The sequence below is a fragment of the Leucopleurus acutus genome (genome assembly GCF_964270905.1).
Source record: "Leucopleurus acutus genome assembly, chromosome: 6".
NCBI lineage: Eukaryota > Metazoa > Chordata > Mammalia > Artiodactyla > Delphinidae > Leucopleurus > Leucopleurus acutus.
The window spans coordinates 13418938-13437616 of NC_139149.1; the positions used below are offsets into that span (position 1 = coordinate 13418938).

The following is an 18679-nucleotide window of genomic DNA, read 5'->3' on the forward strand; positions in this document are numbered from 1 at the left end:
GCTCTTTTGGAGCTCAGTGAAAAGGCATATTCAGCAAAAGCGATTTTAAGTTTCATATCCTTTATCCAAAAATCTAACTTCTGGCAATCTGCGCCGAGTAACAAACTTGACAAAAGGGGAGAAAGACGTTATTTACACAAAGTAGCTTATTTCAGCATTATTTATAATAGCAAGAAACAAAAACATTAAGGAAAACACAGAAGGGGAATCAGGCAGTAAATCTTATTAAAACACAAGAAATAGTGGTGTGATTAAACATTATGGCTGCAAAATTTTTATTTACGTGGGACATGCTGATCCTTTGAGGAAAGCAAAATATATGCTGTTCTGTGCACTGTGATTCCCACTCTATAAAATCTGCATGCAGACTAAGACTGGGGTAATATAATATACCGAGTTAAGAAAGTACGATTTTGTTGTTAAAAGTGATTAGTATTAGGAGTTTAGTTTTCTATTTTTCTTTTTTTTAATAAATTATTTTATTTATTTTTGGCTGCATTGGGTTTTCGCTGCTGTGCGCGGGCTTTCTCTAGTTGTGGCAAGCGGGGGCTCCTCCTGGTTGCGGTGCACGGGCTTCTTCTCACTGCGGTGGCTTCTCTTGTTGCGGAGCACAGGCTCTAGGCACAAGGGCTTCAGTAGCTGTGGCTCACGGGCCCTAGAGTGCAGGCTCAGTAGTTGTGGCACGTGGGCTTGGTAGCTGTGGCTTGTGGGCTCTAGAGCGCAGGCTCAGTAGTTGTGGCGCACGGGCTTAGCTGCTCCGTGGCATGTGCGGTCTTCCTGGACCAGGGCTCCAACCCACGTCCCCTGCATTGGCAGGCGGATTCTTAACCACTGCGCCACCAGGGAAGCCCTAGCTTTCTTTTTTGAATGTCTGAAGTTTTTAAACCCTTTCTCCTTTTATAAATAATCTTTTCATTATATTAATCATATATGTTTTACTTTTAGAAGAGAGTTACAAAGAGAAAAAAATTAAAATCATCCATGAATCATCTTATACCGAGAGAAAACCCCTGTTAAGTCTCATTTTGTTCATGTCTGTACACATATTATATATTCTTTTATATCCTAACAGTTATATTAGGACAAAATCTTCTGGGTGGGATGTGTAAGAACCAAACGCATCCCAGCAGTTCCACTAGGTGTATATCCAAAGGAAATGAAAGAAGGGACTTGAACAGATATTTGTGTACCAGTGTTCAGAGTGGTGTTAGGCACAGTAGCCCAAAGGTGGAAGCAGCCCGAGTGTCCATCAACAAATAAATGGATAAACAAAACGTAGTATGCACATGCAATAGAATATTGTTCAGCCATAAAAAGGAATGTAATACTGACACATGTTACAACATGAATGGACCTTGAAAACGTTATGCTAAGTGAAATAAGCCAGACACAGAAAGACAAACACTGTGTGATTCCACTTACATCATGTCCCTAGAGCAGTCAAATTCATAGAGACAGAAAGTAGAACAGAGGTTTCCAGGGCTGGAAGGGGCAGGGAGTTATTATTTAATAGGTACAGAGTTTCGGTTGGGGACGATGAAAAAGTTTTGCCCAAAGTATAACATAGTGGTAATGGTTACACCACACTGTGAACGTGTTTAATGTCACTGGATTATACGCGTATGAATTACATGATTGAATTTTTAACATACATATATAAAACTACAGTAAAAACCGCACAAAGGCATAAGCGTGGGTGACAGCGGTGCACCTTGTCAGCAGCACAAGTAAAAGGTGCCACAGGGCTCACCAGGGTGGTCTGGCTGCCTGGAAGTGGTTCCCCCACTGTCCTGTAGTCACGCGTCTGAGATGAGGGAAGTGACCGTTTTGCTCTGTCCCCTGCAGTCAGCCACACTTGCTCTGTTCCCTGCAAAGGGAGCCAGACAGGCCAGTGTGCGCAGAAGAAAGGACCTCGGGGAGAGAAGGGGGTCAGAAACATGACACAAGGGCCAGGAGCCCAGAGGTTTCACTAGTTGAAGACAAAACTCAGCGCATATCAGGAAAAACATTTTCAGACAATATTAAAGACCTGTTCTTTGACCAGTGTAAAGACCCGTTCTGAGAGTCAGAAATCCCCAAAGGAAAAGCCATCTGCCTGGGGGATGTCATGTTCTCCATAGTGAGACGTTTCACCACTTGAGGGGAATATAGCAGGGGACTCGTGGGTGGTGAGACCACTGTAGGTCTCGAGAGGGTCATCGGGGGAGCATTTGTCCATGGCGTTGTGTCAGAGTGTCAGTGAGAAAACCCGTCCTGTCGGTGGTGAAGGAAGTTGGCTGGGGTGTTGTGGGCACCTGAGGTTCCTGGGGAACTGGGGGTGCCAGGTGTGCAGACTGCCTTCTCAAGGGCTCCTCAGAATTTCATGTCACTAATCTGTCAAAAATGAGTCAAATTAGTCAGCATATGCAAAGTAAAACAGACATTCCTTGTAAACTAATGAATGAATAGATGAGAACATCAGCGTGTTCTGTCCCCTCTGAGGTAGCTTATGAGCTAGGTATTTACAGATGGAGGCACTAACAGCCGTCCTTTTGTCAGTGGCCAGACTTCAAGTGAGAAATCTCTGGCTCTCCTAATAATTGTGAAGATTTAAAGGAGAAGTTTGAGACAAGCACTGAAAAGGAACTGACAGTGTGTTGTGCCCCAGGTGTCCCGCGACGGTGGCATCACCTCCCCCGCCACCGAGGGCCGGGGCGGCAGCGACGCAGTGGAAGGAGGCCGGACGGCTCTGGACAACAAGACCTCCCTCCTCAACACCCAGCCCCCGCGTGCCTTCCCGGGGCCACGGGCGCGGGACTACAGCCCCTACCCCTACTCGGACACCATCAGCAGCTACGACAAGACGGCCCTGAAGGAGGCTGTGTTCGACGATGACATGGAGCAGCTGCGAGACGGTCTGTCTCTCTTGGTGCCACTCCCACCCCCCACCCCCCAACCAGGGCAGCTCCGGGCACGCGAGGGTGGACTGGGGGCCTGCTCTGCTCAGTCGTCTGTGTGCCTGGGTGCGGGGGCACACAGAGGATCCATGGGGAAGGCCTTGTGAGGAACCACGACCCGGGCGGCGGTGAGAGCGGGGCGTGGGCAATGGGGCGCCCGGGTGCAGCCTCTGGTGTGTGCTTTCCCGTCCCGCTCTGTGGCCGGGAGGCCTGGAGCCCTGTTGGGTGGCTTCCCTCTGCTCTCTCAGCAGCATTTGAGCCAGGTCTCCCGAGCTGCTTGTGTCACCTTCGGTCCTGTAGGTGGGGAAGGGATCTAACCTGCCCTGGGCCACCTGCGTGGCGTGTGCTGGCTGCTGAGACAGGGATCATTCCCATCATACGGGTTAGGAAACTGAGGTCCAGAAAGGTGAAGTTACTGCCCCAAGTATAATAACACACTTGATATGGAAAAGAACTGGTCTGGGTTTTTTTCTGACACTTGTGTTAAGGCCAGTGTCCATTACTGAGTAACAAGTGAGTGAGTACTTATTGCTATGAAGTATTTTTATCTGGAAGTTATTTTTTTCTCTTTTCACCTCACTGGCGTGTTCATGCGTTTTGGTTTATTTCAACTTAGTAATTAATTTAAAAAATCTTATATATGTATACTTTGTTTCCAAGCCTGCTATTTTATGTTGTTTTCAATTTTGAATGAAGAATTATATTAGGACCTTAAATCAGAATTCTAAGCAGTTAACATTCAGTGAAGGCCTACTGTGTGTCGCAAAGGTTGTGGCTTGCCAGGGCTGGCTGTGCAGGGAAACGAGACACAGCCCCCGGCCCCAGAGTGCAAGGCCCCGTCAGGGGAAACAGGCTCATCGTGGTGGCAGGCGTAGAGGCGAGGGCCATGTTAGCAGTGGCTGCTGGATCCAGGGGAACATGAAAGGAAGAAAACTGCGCTCTCGGTGGATCAGGCAGTGATGGGACCCTGAGACAGAAGGGAAGGCCTTCCACGGTCTGAAAGCACAAGTAGCTTCAGGGGCTTGAGAGCGTGACCCCTCGGCTGTTGATTGCTACTTGCCAGTGGGGAGCAGGTCGGTCTGTAGCCAGCCGTCCGTCTGCTGGGCAGGAGGCTGGTGGTGGAGGGTTGACTTGGACTTGCGCTGCCTAGGAGTTGTGGACCATTGCCTTTCTTTGCTCATAGAGCTGGCACAGCGTTCAACTTACCCAGTTGTTGGTCTTGTTTAAGACAGACTGGAGATTGGGATGTTGGCTGTAATTTATCCACTAACCATATGCTAAAAGGCGTAAAGGAAAAGGTAGGATGGCAGGGGCGGAGATGAGAGGGTTCTTGAAGACGTCAACTTTCTCATTCTTAGAAGCTAAAGAAATATGTGAGTACAAATTTAGGTTCCTAATGATTTGTCTTTGGTTTTTCATCCTTTCTACTTAAAGTGAATATTCAGAGTTGAGGTCTCTTAAAACAGGGGTCCCCACCCCCTGGGCCGTGGACCGGTACCAGTCCGCGGCCTGTTAGGAACCAGGCGGCACAGCAGGACACGTGAGCGACGGGCGAGCGAGCGAGGCTTCATCTGCTTCCCATGGCTCACGTCACCGCCTGGACCATCCCCCACCCCCAGCCCCGGTCCGGGGAAAAATTGTCTTCCACGAAACCGGTCCCCGGTTCCAAAAAGGTTGGGGACCACTGTCTTAAAAGAACACAGAAAGAGAAAGGATATGCCCCTCTTCCATATAAACCACACGCAAGTCCCCGCAAGCAGTTACGCTACGTGATGTTGGCAGGCCTGGCCGTCTGTGAATGGACAGTCCGTGGGTAGCCTAGACGCCGCGATCCGTGTTTGTTTACACTCTGGACGCTCAAGAAGGGAATGGGGATGAGTGGGTCAGACACGGTGGTGGAGGGCCTGGAGGAAACTGTGCCCAGTGGGCCTGAGAGTAGTGAGGGTGTTCCTGGCAGGGCCTGGCTGAGGATGGTTGCAGGGAGCAGAGTTGGGAAGAAGACGATGCAGGAGGGGCTTTGTCTGAAATAGGAGGGAAAGAGGCCGGTCAGGTCGGGAAGGGCGCTGCGTGTCGGCCCCGGAGCACTAGACACCTGTTCTCACCCGTTTTCACAGTTAACCTGGCTAGGTGACCTGCTGGGGGTGTGACGTGAGGCCAGCGCCCAGCGTGGCCCACCTCCTGGAGTCAGGAGGGCGGGGGTGCTGAGCATCTGTCTTGTGTCCCCCAAGTGCCCATTGACCACTCGGACCTGGTGGCGGACCTCCTGAAAGAGCTGTCCAACCACAACGAGCGGGTGGAGGAGCGCAAGGGCGCCCTGCTGGAGCTGCTCAAGATCGCGCGCGAGGACAGCCTGGGTGTCTGGGAGGAGCACTTCAAGACTGTCCTGCTACTGCTGCTGGAGACGCTGGGGGACAAGGACGTGAGTGACCCCCCTCTCCCCCTCCCCTCCCCCTCTCCCCTCCCCCTCTCTCCCCCTCCCCCTCCCTCCTCCCTCCCCTCCTCCCTCCCCTCCCCCTCCCCTCCCCTTCCCCCTACCCCCTCCCTCTCCCTCCCCTCCCCCCTCTCCCTCCCCTCCCTCCCTCCCCCTCCCCCTCTCCCTCCCCTTCCCTCCCTCTCCCCTCCCCCCACCTCCCTCCCCTCCCTCTCTCTCCCCCTCCCTCTCTCCCCCTCCCCTCCCTCCCACTCCCTCCCCCTCCCCTCCTGGGTGGCCAGGCCTGGGCCCACAGCTCCCCTCCACTCCTGTGCTGTGCTTCCTGTTGGCACCAAGACAGCTTTCAGGTTTTCTGGACCCAGTCAGTTAGCGGAGACAGGCCCCACCCTGGCCTCCATGCAGGTTTTTCTGTAATTGGGTTTGTAGTCGTTGAGGGAGACGTGCTCCCTCTTCGGTCCCTTTCACAAAATTTCTCAAGACTTTGCTAGTGTAGGAATGTGGCTTGTTTTTTTACGATGGGGTTTTCTTCCTTAGGAGTTTTATTTATGCTTCACATGCAGTTGAGAGATCAGAGGCTCATTTTTGGAAGACCATACTAAACCCTGCTAAATGTGCCTCCCCTGGGGCTCTGTGTTGGTTCACCCCTGCACTGTTAACCGTTCCAGCGACAGGTCCCAGAAGCAGAGATCAGTACTGTTGTCTGTTATCGTCCATTATTATTTTTAACGTAGAAAGCTGTCTCCGCGCGGTGACACTTGAATGTGACTCTTCAAGGCGTGAGCACCCTGATCAGAGGCCCACCTCCCCCCCCCCCCCCCCCCCCCCCCCGCCTGCTGTGCAGCCGCTCCCTTGTGTGTGTGGCAGCAGGAGTAAATGTTAGGACTTCCCTGGATTAAAGTCTAGAAGTACAACTCCATCTCTGTGCTCCGGGCTTCGTGTAGGTCAGCAGAAGCACAAGTACAGTAAGTGTGGTGAACAGCTCAAGGGGTAGGACAGACAGATTTCGAGGAAGTTGGGCACGGCCCAGGGCAGAGGTCGTGCCCAGGTCACGCTGATGGTGATCTTAATGGAAGACAGGTGAGCAGAGGCTGGCGAATGTCATGGTGACTCCAGTTGCTGTCTGGTGCTTAGGGACGCATGGTTTGGTGTGGGGTTAGTCAAGGTAGAAGAACAGCGATGAAAGATCTGTATTCGCTTTTCTTAAGACAAAGTACCTGTTGGCACCTGAAGCGCTTCTAGTGGTTGGCCTTGTCAGGAGGAGAAACGATGTCATGGAGAGGGCAGGGGGTGGTGTGTGAGCCTGTGGCTGGTGCAGGTGAGTGGCAGAGAATCAGAATGTTCTGTCTGGTGTAAACCCCATTCTCTGTTGTTGAGATTAGTTAGGGGTCTGTTTGGAATGGCTTTCCTCCATACTCATGACTCAGGCCTCAAGTAGCTGGGGTTCTGTACACGTTCCCCTCCCCCATGACCTGCTCACGTAGAAGGTCAGGTATATCGGCAGGTCTCCCACTATCCTGAGAGAGTCCACTGTCTGACAGGTCGTGTCGATGAAACATGTAGGTGCCCTTTACATAGGGCATAGGGCTGTCCTTTTACATAGTTTACAGATACACACCTGAGCCTCAGAAAATCCGGAGCCGCCCCCCGGGAGACTGATAGTGAACTTACCAGTCGTCCTCATTTGGTCTCGTTCAGGAAGCCTTCCTGGGGTCCCTCTCAGGTGCCGGGTCCCGGGATGTCCCCGCAGGCACAGCGCCCACCCTCGTGGAGCTGGCCATCTGGGAGCCTCCGTCCAGGAAGCCTGGCGTCCATGTCGCGGTGCCTGCAGGGCGCCAGGGACCCAGGCCTGGGAGCCGGTCTCGGGGCCCCGCTGGCCGTGTGCACAGAGAGGCGCCGCGAGGCGTTTGCTGATGTCCGTCTCTCCTCTGCCCCAGCACTCCATCCGCGCGCTGGCACTCAGGGTGCTGCGGGAGACCTTGAGAAGCCAGCCAGCAAGGTTTAAACACTACGCGGAGCTGACGATCATGAAGACGCTGGAAGCCCACAAAGACTCCCACAAGGAGGTGAGCCAGCCTCTGGCGCACGGCCCTGCCGCCGCGGGGTCTGAGCAGCGCTGCGGGCCCAGTGCCCCGGCGCCAGGCGGCAGGGCTCTCCGAGCCTCATCCGGGCGGGTCTGCCCTTTCCCCTGCGGTCAGGGTGGGGATGGAGATGTGCAAGCCTCGCTCTGGGCCCTCGGCCAGGCTCCCTCACCCGCAGGGCCCCGCTCTCCTCGGGGGGCTGTCACCCCACCGCCGCCCACAGGAGAGCTAGGTGAGGCCAGAGCGTGCGGGCGGGCTCCCCCTACGGGCTCGAAGGACTGGAGGCGGCCCGCCCGCTCTGTGGGCTCCGGACACATGAGGCATCCGCACTCTCCTCGGGCTCCCGTCACGGGGCAGGGAGGGCACGGTTCTGGGCCCGACGCGTGTGCACGCAGAGGACAGTCCGTGCGTCCTCGTCCAGTCGCTTGCTGGACTGTCCTGGGGCCTGCCGCCCGCAGTCCTCTGCGTATCGAGAGATGGGAGGTGGGGTGGGTGGAGCGCCCTAAAGGGAGATGGTTGCAGGGACGCACTGTGGAAAACCATCTAGTTCCAGGTTTGGAAAACTTAACTTGGCGAAACAGTGGGTCTGACCCCGAAGTGAGACATAAGCATGTGTCAGTTCAATCTTTTGGCTCCCGTGTGACTACTCTCGCGAGCACAGCCGTGGATTAAAGGAACTGTGATTAGAGCAGTTCTTCTCTTCACAGCGAGAATCAGACCCTGAATCATGGCTTTTTCCTCTGTTCAGCAGTTACGTGGCTACTGAACAGAGACTGGTCTGGCCCCCTCAGGTTCCCACCACAACTGCAGGCTCAGCGAGGTTGAGGGCGTCCCTCTGGCCGGGCATCTCTCCACCCAGCAGTCCTAGTGCCACACAGGTGCATGAATGATGGGTGTGTGTGCAAACCACTCACTCACACTTCCGGGATCCAGCTTGGTTGCCTGATGGCGACAGCACCTACTCGTGTTTGAACAAAACGCTTTCCACTTCAGATAACTCATTTGAAAAATGTGAGGACCAGGTAAGCTAACAGTAGTCACCGTAATTATTCCCAGGTGAGGAAGAAGGTCCAGGAGGTCCCATCCTTTGTCAGGTGATGCACACGTGGCAGTTCCTGGCAGAACCAAGATGTGAACCAGGTCGTGTGTCTTTTAAGGGGCAACTGGTCTTTGCTGACTCTTTTTTTTTTTTTTTTTTTTTAACCACGATAGCTTCTCCTTAATGAGAATACATGATGAAAAAAATGACATGAAATGGACGTTCTTTTACATACATACGATGTCAGTTGTTTTCAGAGGGGAGGACATATTGAGACTGTGACACTGAGGTGAAACAAAGCCACCTGCACGGTGTGGCGGTGACTAGCCATCCCCTCGGCAGACGTCTGTCTTTACAGTGGCCGTCCTGATCGTAACCTCCAGGATTTGGACGGTGGACCCGGAGAAGTATACGTTACCAGAAGTTGCTCTTTACTGTTTACGTGAGAGATCTTGTTGTTTTCCCCTGCAAAGCGAGAGACTGAGGAGAGAACGTTCTTCACTTTGAAGTCCTTTAGGTCGCGTAAGGGACACAAGCAGAAAACACCTGCTGCTTAAAGCAAACGTAGCAGCACTCAGTTGCCGTGGAATTCTTGTAACCCAAGGGTCTCCACGCGGCTGTCACTGATTTCCTGATAAGCAGGTTGGGGAAACACTGTGTTCTGAAATGAGTGCGGTTACTGGCAGGCCTCCCCTGCTTTACACGCTTTCAGACTCACCTTGACTTGGTGCCCTTGTCGTTTTCCTTACGAAACTTCACGCTGCCACTTTGCCCGAAGCTTCTGACTTGGGCACCTGTATGTTTTGGTGTTAGGTATCGTTTTCGTTTTTCTTTTCCTTTAAAACTCTTCCATGTGGTCTTTCTCTGGCTTTGCCAATCCGCGTTTGTTTTTAGGCCGGATAGTTAGACGCACAGGGTCTGTCTGGTGGCCGTTGTGCTGGCATACCCCCACACAGTATGTCTCTGGTTGCTACGTTTTCTCGTCTGCACATTCAAACATCATTCACACATTTATTGACTGGAAAGGAGCCGAAGTGTTTCTAGACCCGGTTACTAGTCAGACAGGGGCCAGTCTCTCTTCCCGTCTAAATTGGCACTCCCAAAGTGTGCTCCTCCCGGCGACAGCTCTGGGCACCTCCTTCTCGTTACAGCTAGTTGGTTTTGTGTCCACAGGCAAAACCCAGGCTTTGGCAGATGAAGGAGTTGGACCGGCAGGTGGACACAGAGCGGCTGTGAGAGCGCTTGTCACCAGACATGTCTTTCCTTGGCCGCTGTGGCCGGGGCCCCGCCAGCGTGCACACTGTAGTTCTGGCCACGGGGCTGTAGCAATGAAGCACTTCTTGAAATGCAGTTTCTATAAGTTGAAAGGTGTCATAAGGCCCTTAGGGAAGATTCATAAGGCCCTTAGGGAAGATGCATAAAGCAGGGCTGAGGATAAGATGGCTTGTTTGTCACCGATAAGCCAGGGACTGTGTTCCCAGGGTCTTTAACAGGAGCTATGAGTGCAAGACACTTTTGTCACACGCTGAAACATGCCGGGCACTAAATCTGTCTCAGGCATCGTTCATCATAAGCTAACGGAGATGTTTTACAATAAGCAAGATAGAGGATTCGGGTACCGGTTTAAAGTTTTTATTTTAAAAGTTGGTATTGGGAATTCCCTGGTGGTCCAGTGGTTCGGACTCAGCGCTTTCACTGCCGAGGGCCTGGGTTCGATCCCTGGTCGGGGAACTAAGATCCCATAAACCTCGCAGCGTGGCCCAAAAAGTAATTAAATAAATAATTAAAAGTTGGTGTTTGTCCGGTTAGACAGTTTTCATATTTCCTATTTGAATAAGTAAATCTCTTTCATTGTCTAGCTCCTTATTTTTATCTTTTCAGTAAATAAAATTTGCTTTTGAGTTTCAGTAGCTCATTAATGAAGTTACTATGGTATACCATAGTGTTAGCTTTTAACAAACATCCGAAGGGGCGAAGGGCTTGATAGTGACCTTTTAAAATCTTACACCCCCTTTTCTGTTTTTCAAGAAACAACTCCATTAATGTTAACACTTTTTATCTGAGAACTTGAAATCTGTTTGTTGGGGCTGGTACAGAACCTCTCCTTCAACGATTACGAGAAGATTTAGAGCTAAGAAGAGCACTGATACTTTGCATGCGATTGTGGGGTCAGTGGGAGCGTGAATCTAGAGGGGGAAAGCCTGGTTTTCGGTCCAGCATCCGACCTCCAGCCCAGTTGTCGGTTTGATCCCTTCTGTCTAAGCCTGTGTAGCGTGGCCACCTCGAGAATCAGACACGGGACATGGAAGCATGCTTCTAACACCATCAGGCACTGTACAAGTATTGCTACGTAAAGCCGTCTTCAGACATCCGTACCGTCTCAGAGGCACTCGTTTCAGTAGCTGCTGCGCCCAGGCACTGCGGCTTACACGCGGTACCCAGAGTGCTGGCGTCCTTGCTCGCCATTCTGTTTAAACTTGAGAGGAGCACCAACTCTGTTTCTTTGAAGATGTTCTGTACTTGAGACTTATTGCTGACCTCAGCCACGTTAATGAATATTCCATTACATTTTCCTGTTAAAAAGAGGAAAATATCAGCTTCATTTTATGTCACTCCAGGAGGTCACCAGACATTTCTTGCCCCACAGCAGCCTTGCCCCACAGCAGCATCAGAATCCAGCCTCAGGTGGTTTGGCTTGTTTGGGGAAGTTTGAGTCTCAGGTAAATATGAAACAACCACTGTTACGTCTCCCGGGGTTTTATTTTGAAATCATTTCTAATTAGTTTTATGATTGCAAGGAATTAAAAAAGCCAAGCCAGACTAAATTTATTTTTACAATAGAACTTTTCGGGGACCTCTTGGCAAATATCACAGCCTGAGCAAAGCAGCGGCGTGTCAGAGAGAAAGCACTTTAGCGAGCTGACGTTGTGCTTCAAATACCAATTAAAATCACTCTCTGACCGTGGCTCACCCAGGCCCCGTGCATCTGGAGTGGCCCTGAGAAGCCTCTCGGGGCAGCGGCCGTGTGTCAGTGGGTTCTGAAGAACAGTGCATTGTGTGAGCGTGGAAAGATTATTTCACCTCTCTGGACCTTGGGTTTCTAATCTGTTAGCCCAGGGAGTGGACTGCATGCTTATCTGTGTGTCATCCGGCCTCAGGATAATGGAGGAGGCTGCTGAGTAACAAACCTCAACCTTTCTAGATTCTAAGTCTCCAGTCTTCTTTGGGCCCAGTCTTGGGATATAGCCAGAGGCCCTATTTCCTTTGTAACCTTCAGCCTTTTAACAAAAAGACAAAATCAGAGACCTGTATAGTCATTTAAAAGGTCAAAGTTGCTGAGCCAGACAGTCTGACACTCGTAGCACAAACTGGTAAATGTCCCATTATTGGGCGGGTCGCAGGGCGGTGCTCAGACCTAAAGGAACTTACACGGCTTAGGTGACGTTAGAGCAGAGGAATCCACGTGGGGTCCATAGAGAAGTGCGCTGGGAGTCTGGGGCAGTTCGGGAGGATGCTGGTGGTGAGCCAAGCAGCGAGGCCCAGGGCCATGGGCCGGGAGGACACAGCTGGGCTGGACCGGCTGGACCCCCCCCCCGCCACAAGTGGAGGTCCCATCGCCCACCCTGCTGGGTGGTTGGGACATGCCAAGCATGGTGTCCAGTCCTGAGTGGTGGCGGCCGCTGCCCCACAGTTACTCAGGGTGAGGGGACACGGACCCTCCTCTCTGATGGGCCCAGCCTCCTAAGACCAGACGTGACACCTGCCCTTTAGCTCCCGTAGCCTCAGAGCGTCTTACTAAGAGAGGAAACCCTGTCTGCAGAAAGCAGTCGGTGGGCCCTTGTTTAATGTCAGAACTCTGGAGTCTGGAAACTTGGGTCCTCATCCTACTTTGGCCAGTCACGTGGCTGGGGACGGGACGCAGCTCTGGACGCCGGAAGTGCTGGCACTCGGGGACGCCCTGCGAGGCCTGCCCTTCAGGGCTGGCCAGAGTCGGGCGGCGAGGAGGCTGGCACTGTGAACACTGAAGACACTGTCTTTTATCCTCTTCCAGTGGAGAAATAGACCAGTTCTGAGTAGAATTGTGCCTGAGGTTTTCCAGTTTTACATAAAGCAGACATAACTGCATTTCTCGAACTATATCTCAGAAGGCTATCGAAATTTGGGTGAATAAACTTTGGGCTGTGTCTCTGGGCTCCCGCGTCGGCTGAATCTCTCGGCATCTCCACTGGAGGGGCCGTCACACTCCCACACTTGAGGCCGGGAACACCAGGAGTTGATGGATTTGGGAGGCGCGGAAGAGGAGTTCTGTGCGCGCCCACCTTCCGCCTCCCAGGCTCTTCCGAGGGGCCGGCCGTCCCGGCGTCCGAGGCGTCCTCCAGGGTGGGGACACGGCCCCCTCCTGGGCGCCCACCCTGTGACTCCGTGGCATTGTCCCCCATCGGCCCTGATTCTACCCCTTGGGGTGGGACAGAATAAGTCTCCCACCTCGGAGCTTTTCCGCGTTCGAGACGGTGTTGCCCTGAATGCGCTTCTCCAGGGCGGGGGCTGTGACGGCCGTGTGGTCAGAGACCATCCGTGCAGGCTATACCATCTGAAATTGTACGTGTGCGTTTTCCAGGAGAAAGTCCTCATCAGCGAGGTCTGGGAGATAAGGTTCACGCTCCAAACTGATGTAAGCATTCTAGATTCGCATCCCCCATCATTTTATTGATGAGGGAAACTGAGGCCCAGACAGTAGAAGAAACTCCTCCCACATTCACCTCACTAGTTGATGGCAGAGCCAGGTCCCCGAACTTGGACCCTGAAGGTTGTTCCTTTCCTCCCCCGCCCCCGTCCCGTGGTGCCGGGTCCGGCAGACAGGGGACTCGCATGCTGGGTTCAGGTCCCTGGTGGCGCCCGCCTGAGCTGGCAGCAGGCAGAGCAGTGCTGCCCACACCCCTGCCCCGCCCCACCAGAGACGCAGCCGCCCCTCCACGGTGGGCGCACCACACTGGTGGGCACACGCCGGGCACCTGGCCTGTCCGGTGAGGCCTCCCCGGCCTTCCCCAGAAGGTGGCGCCAGCCTCCCCCTTCGGGAGCCACAGTTCCTGAACACCCGCTGGCTGGCTGGCTGGCTGGCTTTTAGTCAGCCAGTTAGGCTGCCACATCGGTGACAGAGCCCAGTCAAACCCTGTGAACTTAAAACACGCAGTCCAAATTTTGACAGGCTCTGTGCTCTCAAAGAAACCTTATCTTTAAGCAAACATTCATCAATATTCTGAATAATGATCTCATTTTTTAAAAAGTTAGATAAGGAAATTATGCTTTTCCTAGCTAGACACTGTTATTTCACTAACTTTGAAAAAGCAGAATTCCTGTGTTCCCTACCAGACTGCAGCAAAGTCAGCAGAACTAGAACAATCTTGGTCACTTGGGGTAGATGACAGCCCAGAAGGCTGCCTGATCCCCCTTGCTCTCATCAGCATCCCTGCCCCCTTGGAAAACATCTTTGCCGCCTCTGGCCACCTTGTCTGCTAGACAGTACTGTCCTCCTTCCTCTCTGCTGCCCGTGTTTACTTTTGCTCTCTGTTTGCTTACACTTATAATCTTTGCTTCTTATGTTACACAGAACACAGGGGCAAAACCTAAAGTTCACCCTGAATCAGGCAGCAGGCCAGCCGCTGGGAGCTTGGCATGTAGAGGGAAGTTGAGAACGCCAACCCGCCTTGCCAAAAACAGCATCTGTCTTGGGAAACTTGTTCTAACCTCAGTGAAAGAGGGGGCCTCAGACGGGCCTTCTTAAAGCGCAGCTTCTGGCATTTTCTTTTCAGGGATTTTCAGAAAACCTACATTTGATTAAATGCTTCCTGCAAGCGACGTCAAGAATTCGTGGAGTTTTATATGACAAAGTTCCCCTTGGGTTTGGGTTTCAGCTCAGCAGACCTGAGAAGGTCTGTTTCCCAGCAGCTCCCTGCAGGGTAACTCCTGTGACCTGGATGATAGCAGAGCGTGGGGAGGTTGGGGGGAGGAGGGGACCCCTCGTGTTAGAGTCTCGCTGTGAACCTGGCCATTTATTTCCCTGAGAGGCGCCGGGAGGTTTCTAGTTTGCTCCTCTCAAGACTTAAGTGGCGCTGCTGGGACTTGAACCCCAGTCTGTCTCCCAAGCCAGTGTCTTCCCGCCCACTGAGCTGTGCCCACCTCCTGGTGGTCTCCTGAATTCCCCTACATCAGTGTTTTCCAACTTGAATATTGTCTATGAAATCATCCAGTATTTCATTTCATTTTTTTTTCCATGTTTAAAAACTAAGACCTCAGGTTTCGTCAGTTAGTTACTATCACTCAGCTTTCTGACCAGTATGTTGTGACACCTGTAAACAGTGGTTTCTTACAGTAGAAGGGCATTGGTGTCCCACTGCGGGACCCGATTGGAGAAGGGACGGGCCCCCTCTTCCACCGTCTGCCTAGCCGTGTGTAACACGCCAGACGCCTGGCTCTGCCAGGTCCGCCGTGGACTGACCACACTCTCAGGGACATGCCTGAGCTCAGGAGGAAGCACAGCACTTCATCTAGTAATTGTTGTGTGATGGAGCCCTTCTAAGCAATATGCTGTCCCTCTCCAAACAAACCGATCACTGAGCATTTAAATACACACACACACACACACACACACACACACACACACACACACACACACACACACACACACACACACACTGTGGGGAAATGGGTTGGACAGACACTGAGCACCTAGTGCATGATGATGGACACTGCTGGGCATGGGGACAGAAGGGTGGCCGACATGGGAGCTTGCCTTCAAGGAGCCCTTAGTCTAGTGGGGAGCCAGTGTCAGCAGAGCAATGAAGTGCAGTGATCAGGGTGCCCCAGGGGTTCCGTGGGGGTGAGGGGGACCTGCCCGGCCAGGTCACTAGCGCAAGTGAGCAACTTTCAGGAAGAGTGAAGGGAGCTGGCGGGGCCCCACAGCGGCTGGCGGGGTGCATCTTTGCCCAGTGTTCCCGCACAGACCTCGTTTCCTTGCGTGCCTGGTCATCGGGGTGGCCCTTTGGAGTGAGTATTGGACCGGGCAGACCCCTGGGCGTAGGCCCTGGGCCTCTGGACCGAGCCCTGGAGCCTTGTGGGGCACCTGAGTGGCCCAGCCCCACTTCTCTGCTGTTCCTCCACCAAGGCCGAGCTCGGGGCCACACGGGCTCTGCAGCTACAGTCGTTGCTGTGTCATCTTTCTTAATCCAGATAGCTGTAAAAGTAGGTGTTTTGTTAATCCCCGCTATGGAATTTTTAAAAATTGAGGCTCCTCTTGGTAGAGGAATGAACTGAGGTGCATCTGCTGCGCTGCTCTCAAGAGGCTGAGCGTGTGCCTGTCTGACTCTGCCCTTCTTGGGGTGAGAGGTTAAAGGTCATGTAGGCACAGCAGACTCTCTGCTGTCAGGGGACCTGAGTGGGACAAACCGCAGTTCGTAGGCAACGGAGTTGGCAGGAGAAACATCACGATGGGCTTCCTTTAGTCTCATTTCCGTGTGTGTCTGTGTGTCTGTGTGTCTGTGTCTGTGTGTCTGTGTGTATATATGTGTGTGTCTATATATATGTGTGTGTATATGTGTGTATGTATGTATGTATGTATATGTGTCTTTATATATGTGTGTGTGTTATGTGTGTGTATCTGTGTGTCTGTATATGTGTGTATGTGTGTGTGTGTATCTGTCTGTATATGTGTGTATATCTGTATGTGTGTGTCTGTGTGTGTATCTGTCTTTGTGTATGTGTGTGTATATATGTGTGTGTATATGTGTGTGTATATCGGTGTGTCTGTGTGTATATGTGTGCATGTTGTGTTCTGTATGTGTGTGTATATCTGTGTGTACGTGTGTGTATATCTGTGTATGTGTGTATATCTGTGTGTGTATGTGTGCGTCTGTATGTGTGTGTGTATATGTATGTATGTGTGTGTATGTGTGTGGTGTATGTATATGTGTGTGTCTGTGTGTATATATGTGTCTGTATGTGTGTGTGTATATGTCTGTGTATGTGTGTGTGTATGCGTGTCTGTGTGTATATGTGTGTGTATATGTGTGCATGTGAGTGTGTGTACATGTATGTATATGTGTTTGTGTGTATATATGTGTGTGTGTGTGTGTCTGTGTGTGTATATATATGTCTGTGTCTGTATATATGTATATGTGTGTGTCTGGGTATATGTGTGTGCGTCTGTATGTATATGTGCGTGTGTCTGTATCTATATGTGTGTGTATATGTGTGTGTGTGTATGATATGTGTGTATATATGTGTATGTGTGTCTGAGTGTGTATATGTGTGTGTGTGTGTCTGTGTCTGTGTGTATGTTTTTGTGTCTCTGTGTGTGTCTGTGTGTGTCTGTGTGTGTCTGTGTGTGTGTGTTTGTGTGGGGAGTGAGAGGCCCTGAGCATGACTGGTGACTAGTGACCGCTTGCTGGTGGGGCTGGAGCCTTAGGAGCCCCGTGGGCCACCAGAGAAGCCTCCTGCTTCCTGTCCCTCACCAGCCACCTCCTGAGCCTTTGCCTCCTCCTGTGCCCGCCCCACGTGGACCAGCCCGCCCTGACAGGCCCTGAGCTCAGCTCAGCTGCTGCCACACAGGAGTGCGTGAACACACACAGCACAGATGGAGCGGGGGGAGGGCAGTAGGGGAAGACGGCCCAGGCTGTCAGGTTTCTAAGGTCCTTAGGAGCTGGAGAGTAGGACACGGCTCTTCTGGAGTACGGCTGCCCCCTACGGCCAACCCACCTGGCTGACGCTGTTGGAGCGAAAGCGCAGCCGGGCCGGGGCCGGGGGCCGCCCAGCGCGGAGCGACGCGAGCCTGTCCCTGGGCCTGTGAACTCGGGCGGCAGTGCTGTCTGCTGTGGCTGGAGCTCACCCACGCGCGGGCCGTGTTTCAGGTGGTGAGGGCTGCCGAGGAGGCCGCCTCCACGCTGGCCAGCTCCATCCACCCGGAGCAGTGCATCAAAGTGCTGTGCCCCATCATCCAGACGGCCGACTACCCCATCAACCTGGCCGCCATCAAGATGCAGACCAAAGTCGTCGAGAGGATCGCCAAGGAGGCCTTGCTGCAGCTCCTCGCGGACATCATCCCGGGCCTGCTGCAGGTGGGCCCCCGAGGGGTGGGCGGGACAACCGGGCGGTGCAGCCCCTGCCTTTTCTGGCCCACCCTCTGCTGAACACACAGGAAGATCTTCCTGGCAGCCCAGGCCTGTGGCTCACAGAAGGAACTTTACTGTGAATATGTTTTGATCTTTCTTCGTTGTTCCTTCCTTACTGCACAGCAGTGGGCCCAGCCCTGGGCAGGGTGGGCCGTGGAGCCCAGCATCAAACAGTGGTCCTGGCTCTCATCTGTCCAGCTAATATTAATTGAAAACCCTCGTGAGCATGAGGCGTTGAATTAAGTAGACTCCGGAAGACGAGGTGTTTTCCACTGTTGGGACTCTACCTCACGGAGTCTCCAGCCCGCTCCAGGACCCGGTACAACCGTACAGACGGCCGTGGGTGAGGGTGGGTGCCGTGTGCTGAGTTGCTGCCACGGGGGTTCAGGTAGGGGTTTCTGAGGTCGGGGTGGGGGCTGACCTCTGGGTTGGGGTGTCAGAGAGAGACGGGCTCAGAGAAGAAGTGGTTTAGAGTTGGGCCCTAGGGAGAGATTTCAGTGGGGAAGGGTAGAGAGACATCAGCTTTACACTTAATAAATGCTGCTGTTTGCTGAGTGCTGGGCTCAGAAATTTAAACACATACAGCCGGGCACTGGCTTATTCCAGGCAGAGGGAAAGACACAAAGGCAGAAAGGTCCAGAGGGCTGTTCGGAGGAGAGCAGACAGTCCCACCTGGGTGTGGGGCGGGGGGAGGCCCACAGGCAGGTTGTGGTCCAGCTGGAGAAGGATGCGGAGGTCTGGCTGCGGGTGGATGTTCCCCACAGTCCGTGGACAGTGGAGTTCTGCCCACAAGAGTGAGCGACGTGGTTCTCATTTCTTGAAAGGCGTTTGCACATGTGAGGTTTGCTTTACCATGGCGAGAAATAGGAAAGAAGCCACCAGGTATTTTTCCCCTTAATTTCCTTTTCTCGTTCTGTTCTCTCGTGACGTCTCTTGGCTGGTGCTGCCTGGCAGCTCGTGATACAGCATCTATCTGTGTGGAGGAGACCAGCTCGCCGGCCTCCAGCCTCCCACCCCGGAAGCCGCTCACT

At 52.9% G+C, this 18679-nt stretch overlaps 1 protein-coding gene across 1 annotated transcript in view; it reads left to right on the forward strand.

The window, feature by feature from the left end:
• CLASP1 (cytoplasmic linker associated protein 1) overlaps positions 1 to 18679 on the forward strand; it is a 269499-nt gene that overhangs the window by 234195 nt on the left and 16625 nt on the right. The window contains exons 33-36 of the mRNA XM_082841350.1: positions 2648 to 2894; positions 5165 to 5355; positions 7302 to 7430; positions 17388 to 17594. Of these exons, the coding sequence (XP_082697476.1) occupies positions 2648 to 2894; positions 5165 to 5355; positions 7302 to 7430; positions 17388 to 17594 (774 nt within the window). The remainder of the gene's footprint in view (positions 1 to 2647; positions 2895 to 5164; positions 5356 to 7301; positions 7431 to 17387; positions 17595 to 18679) is intronic.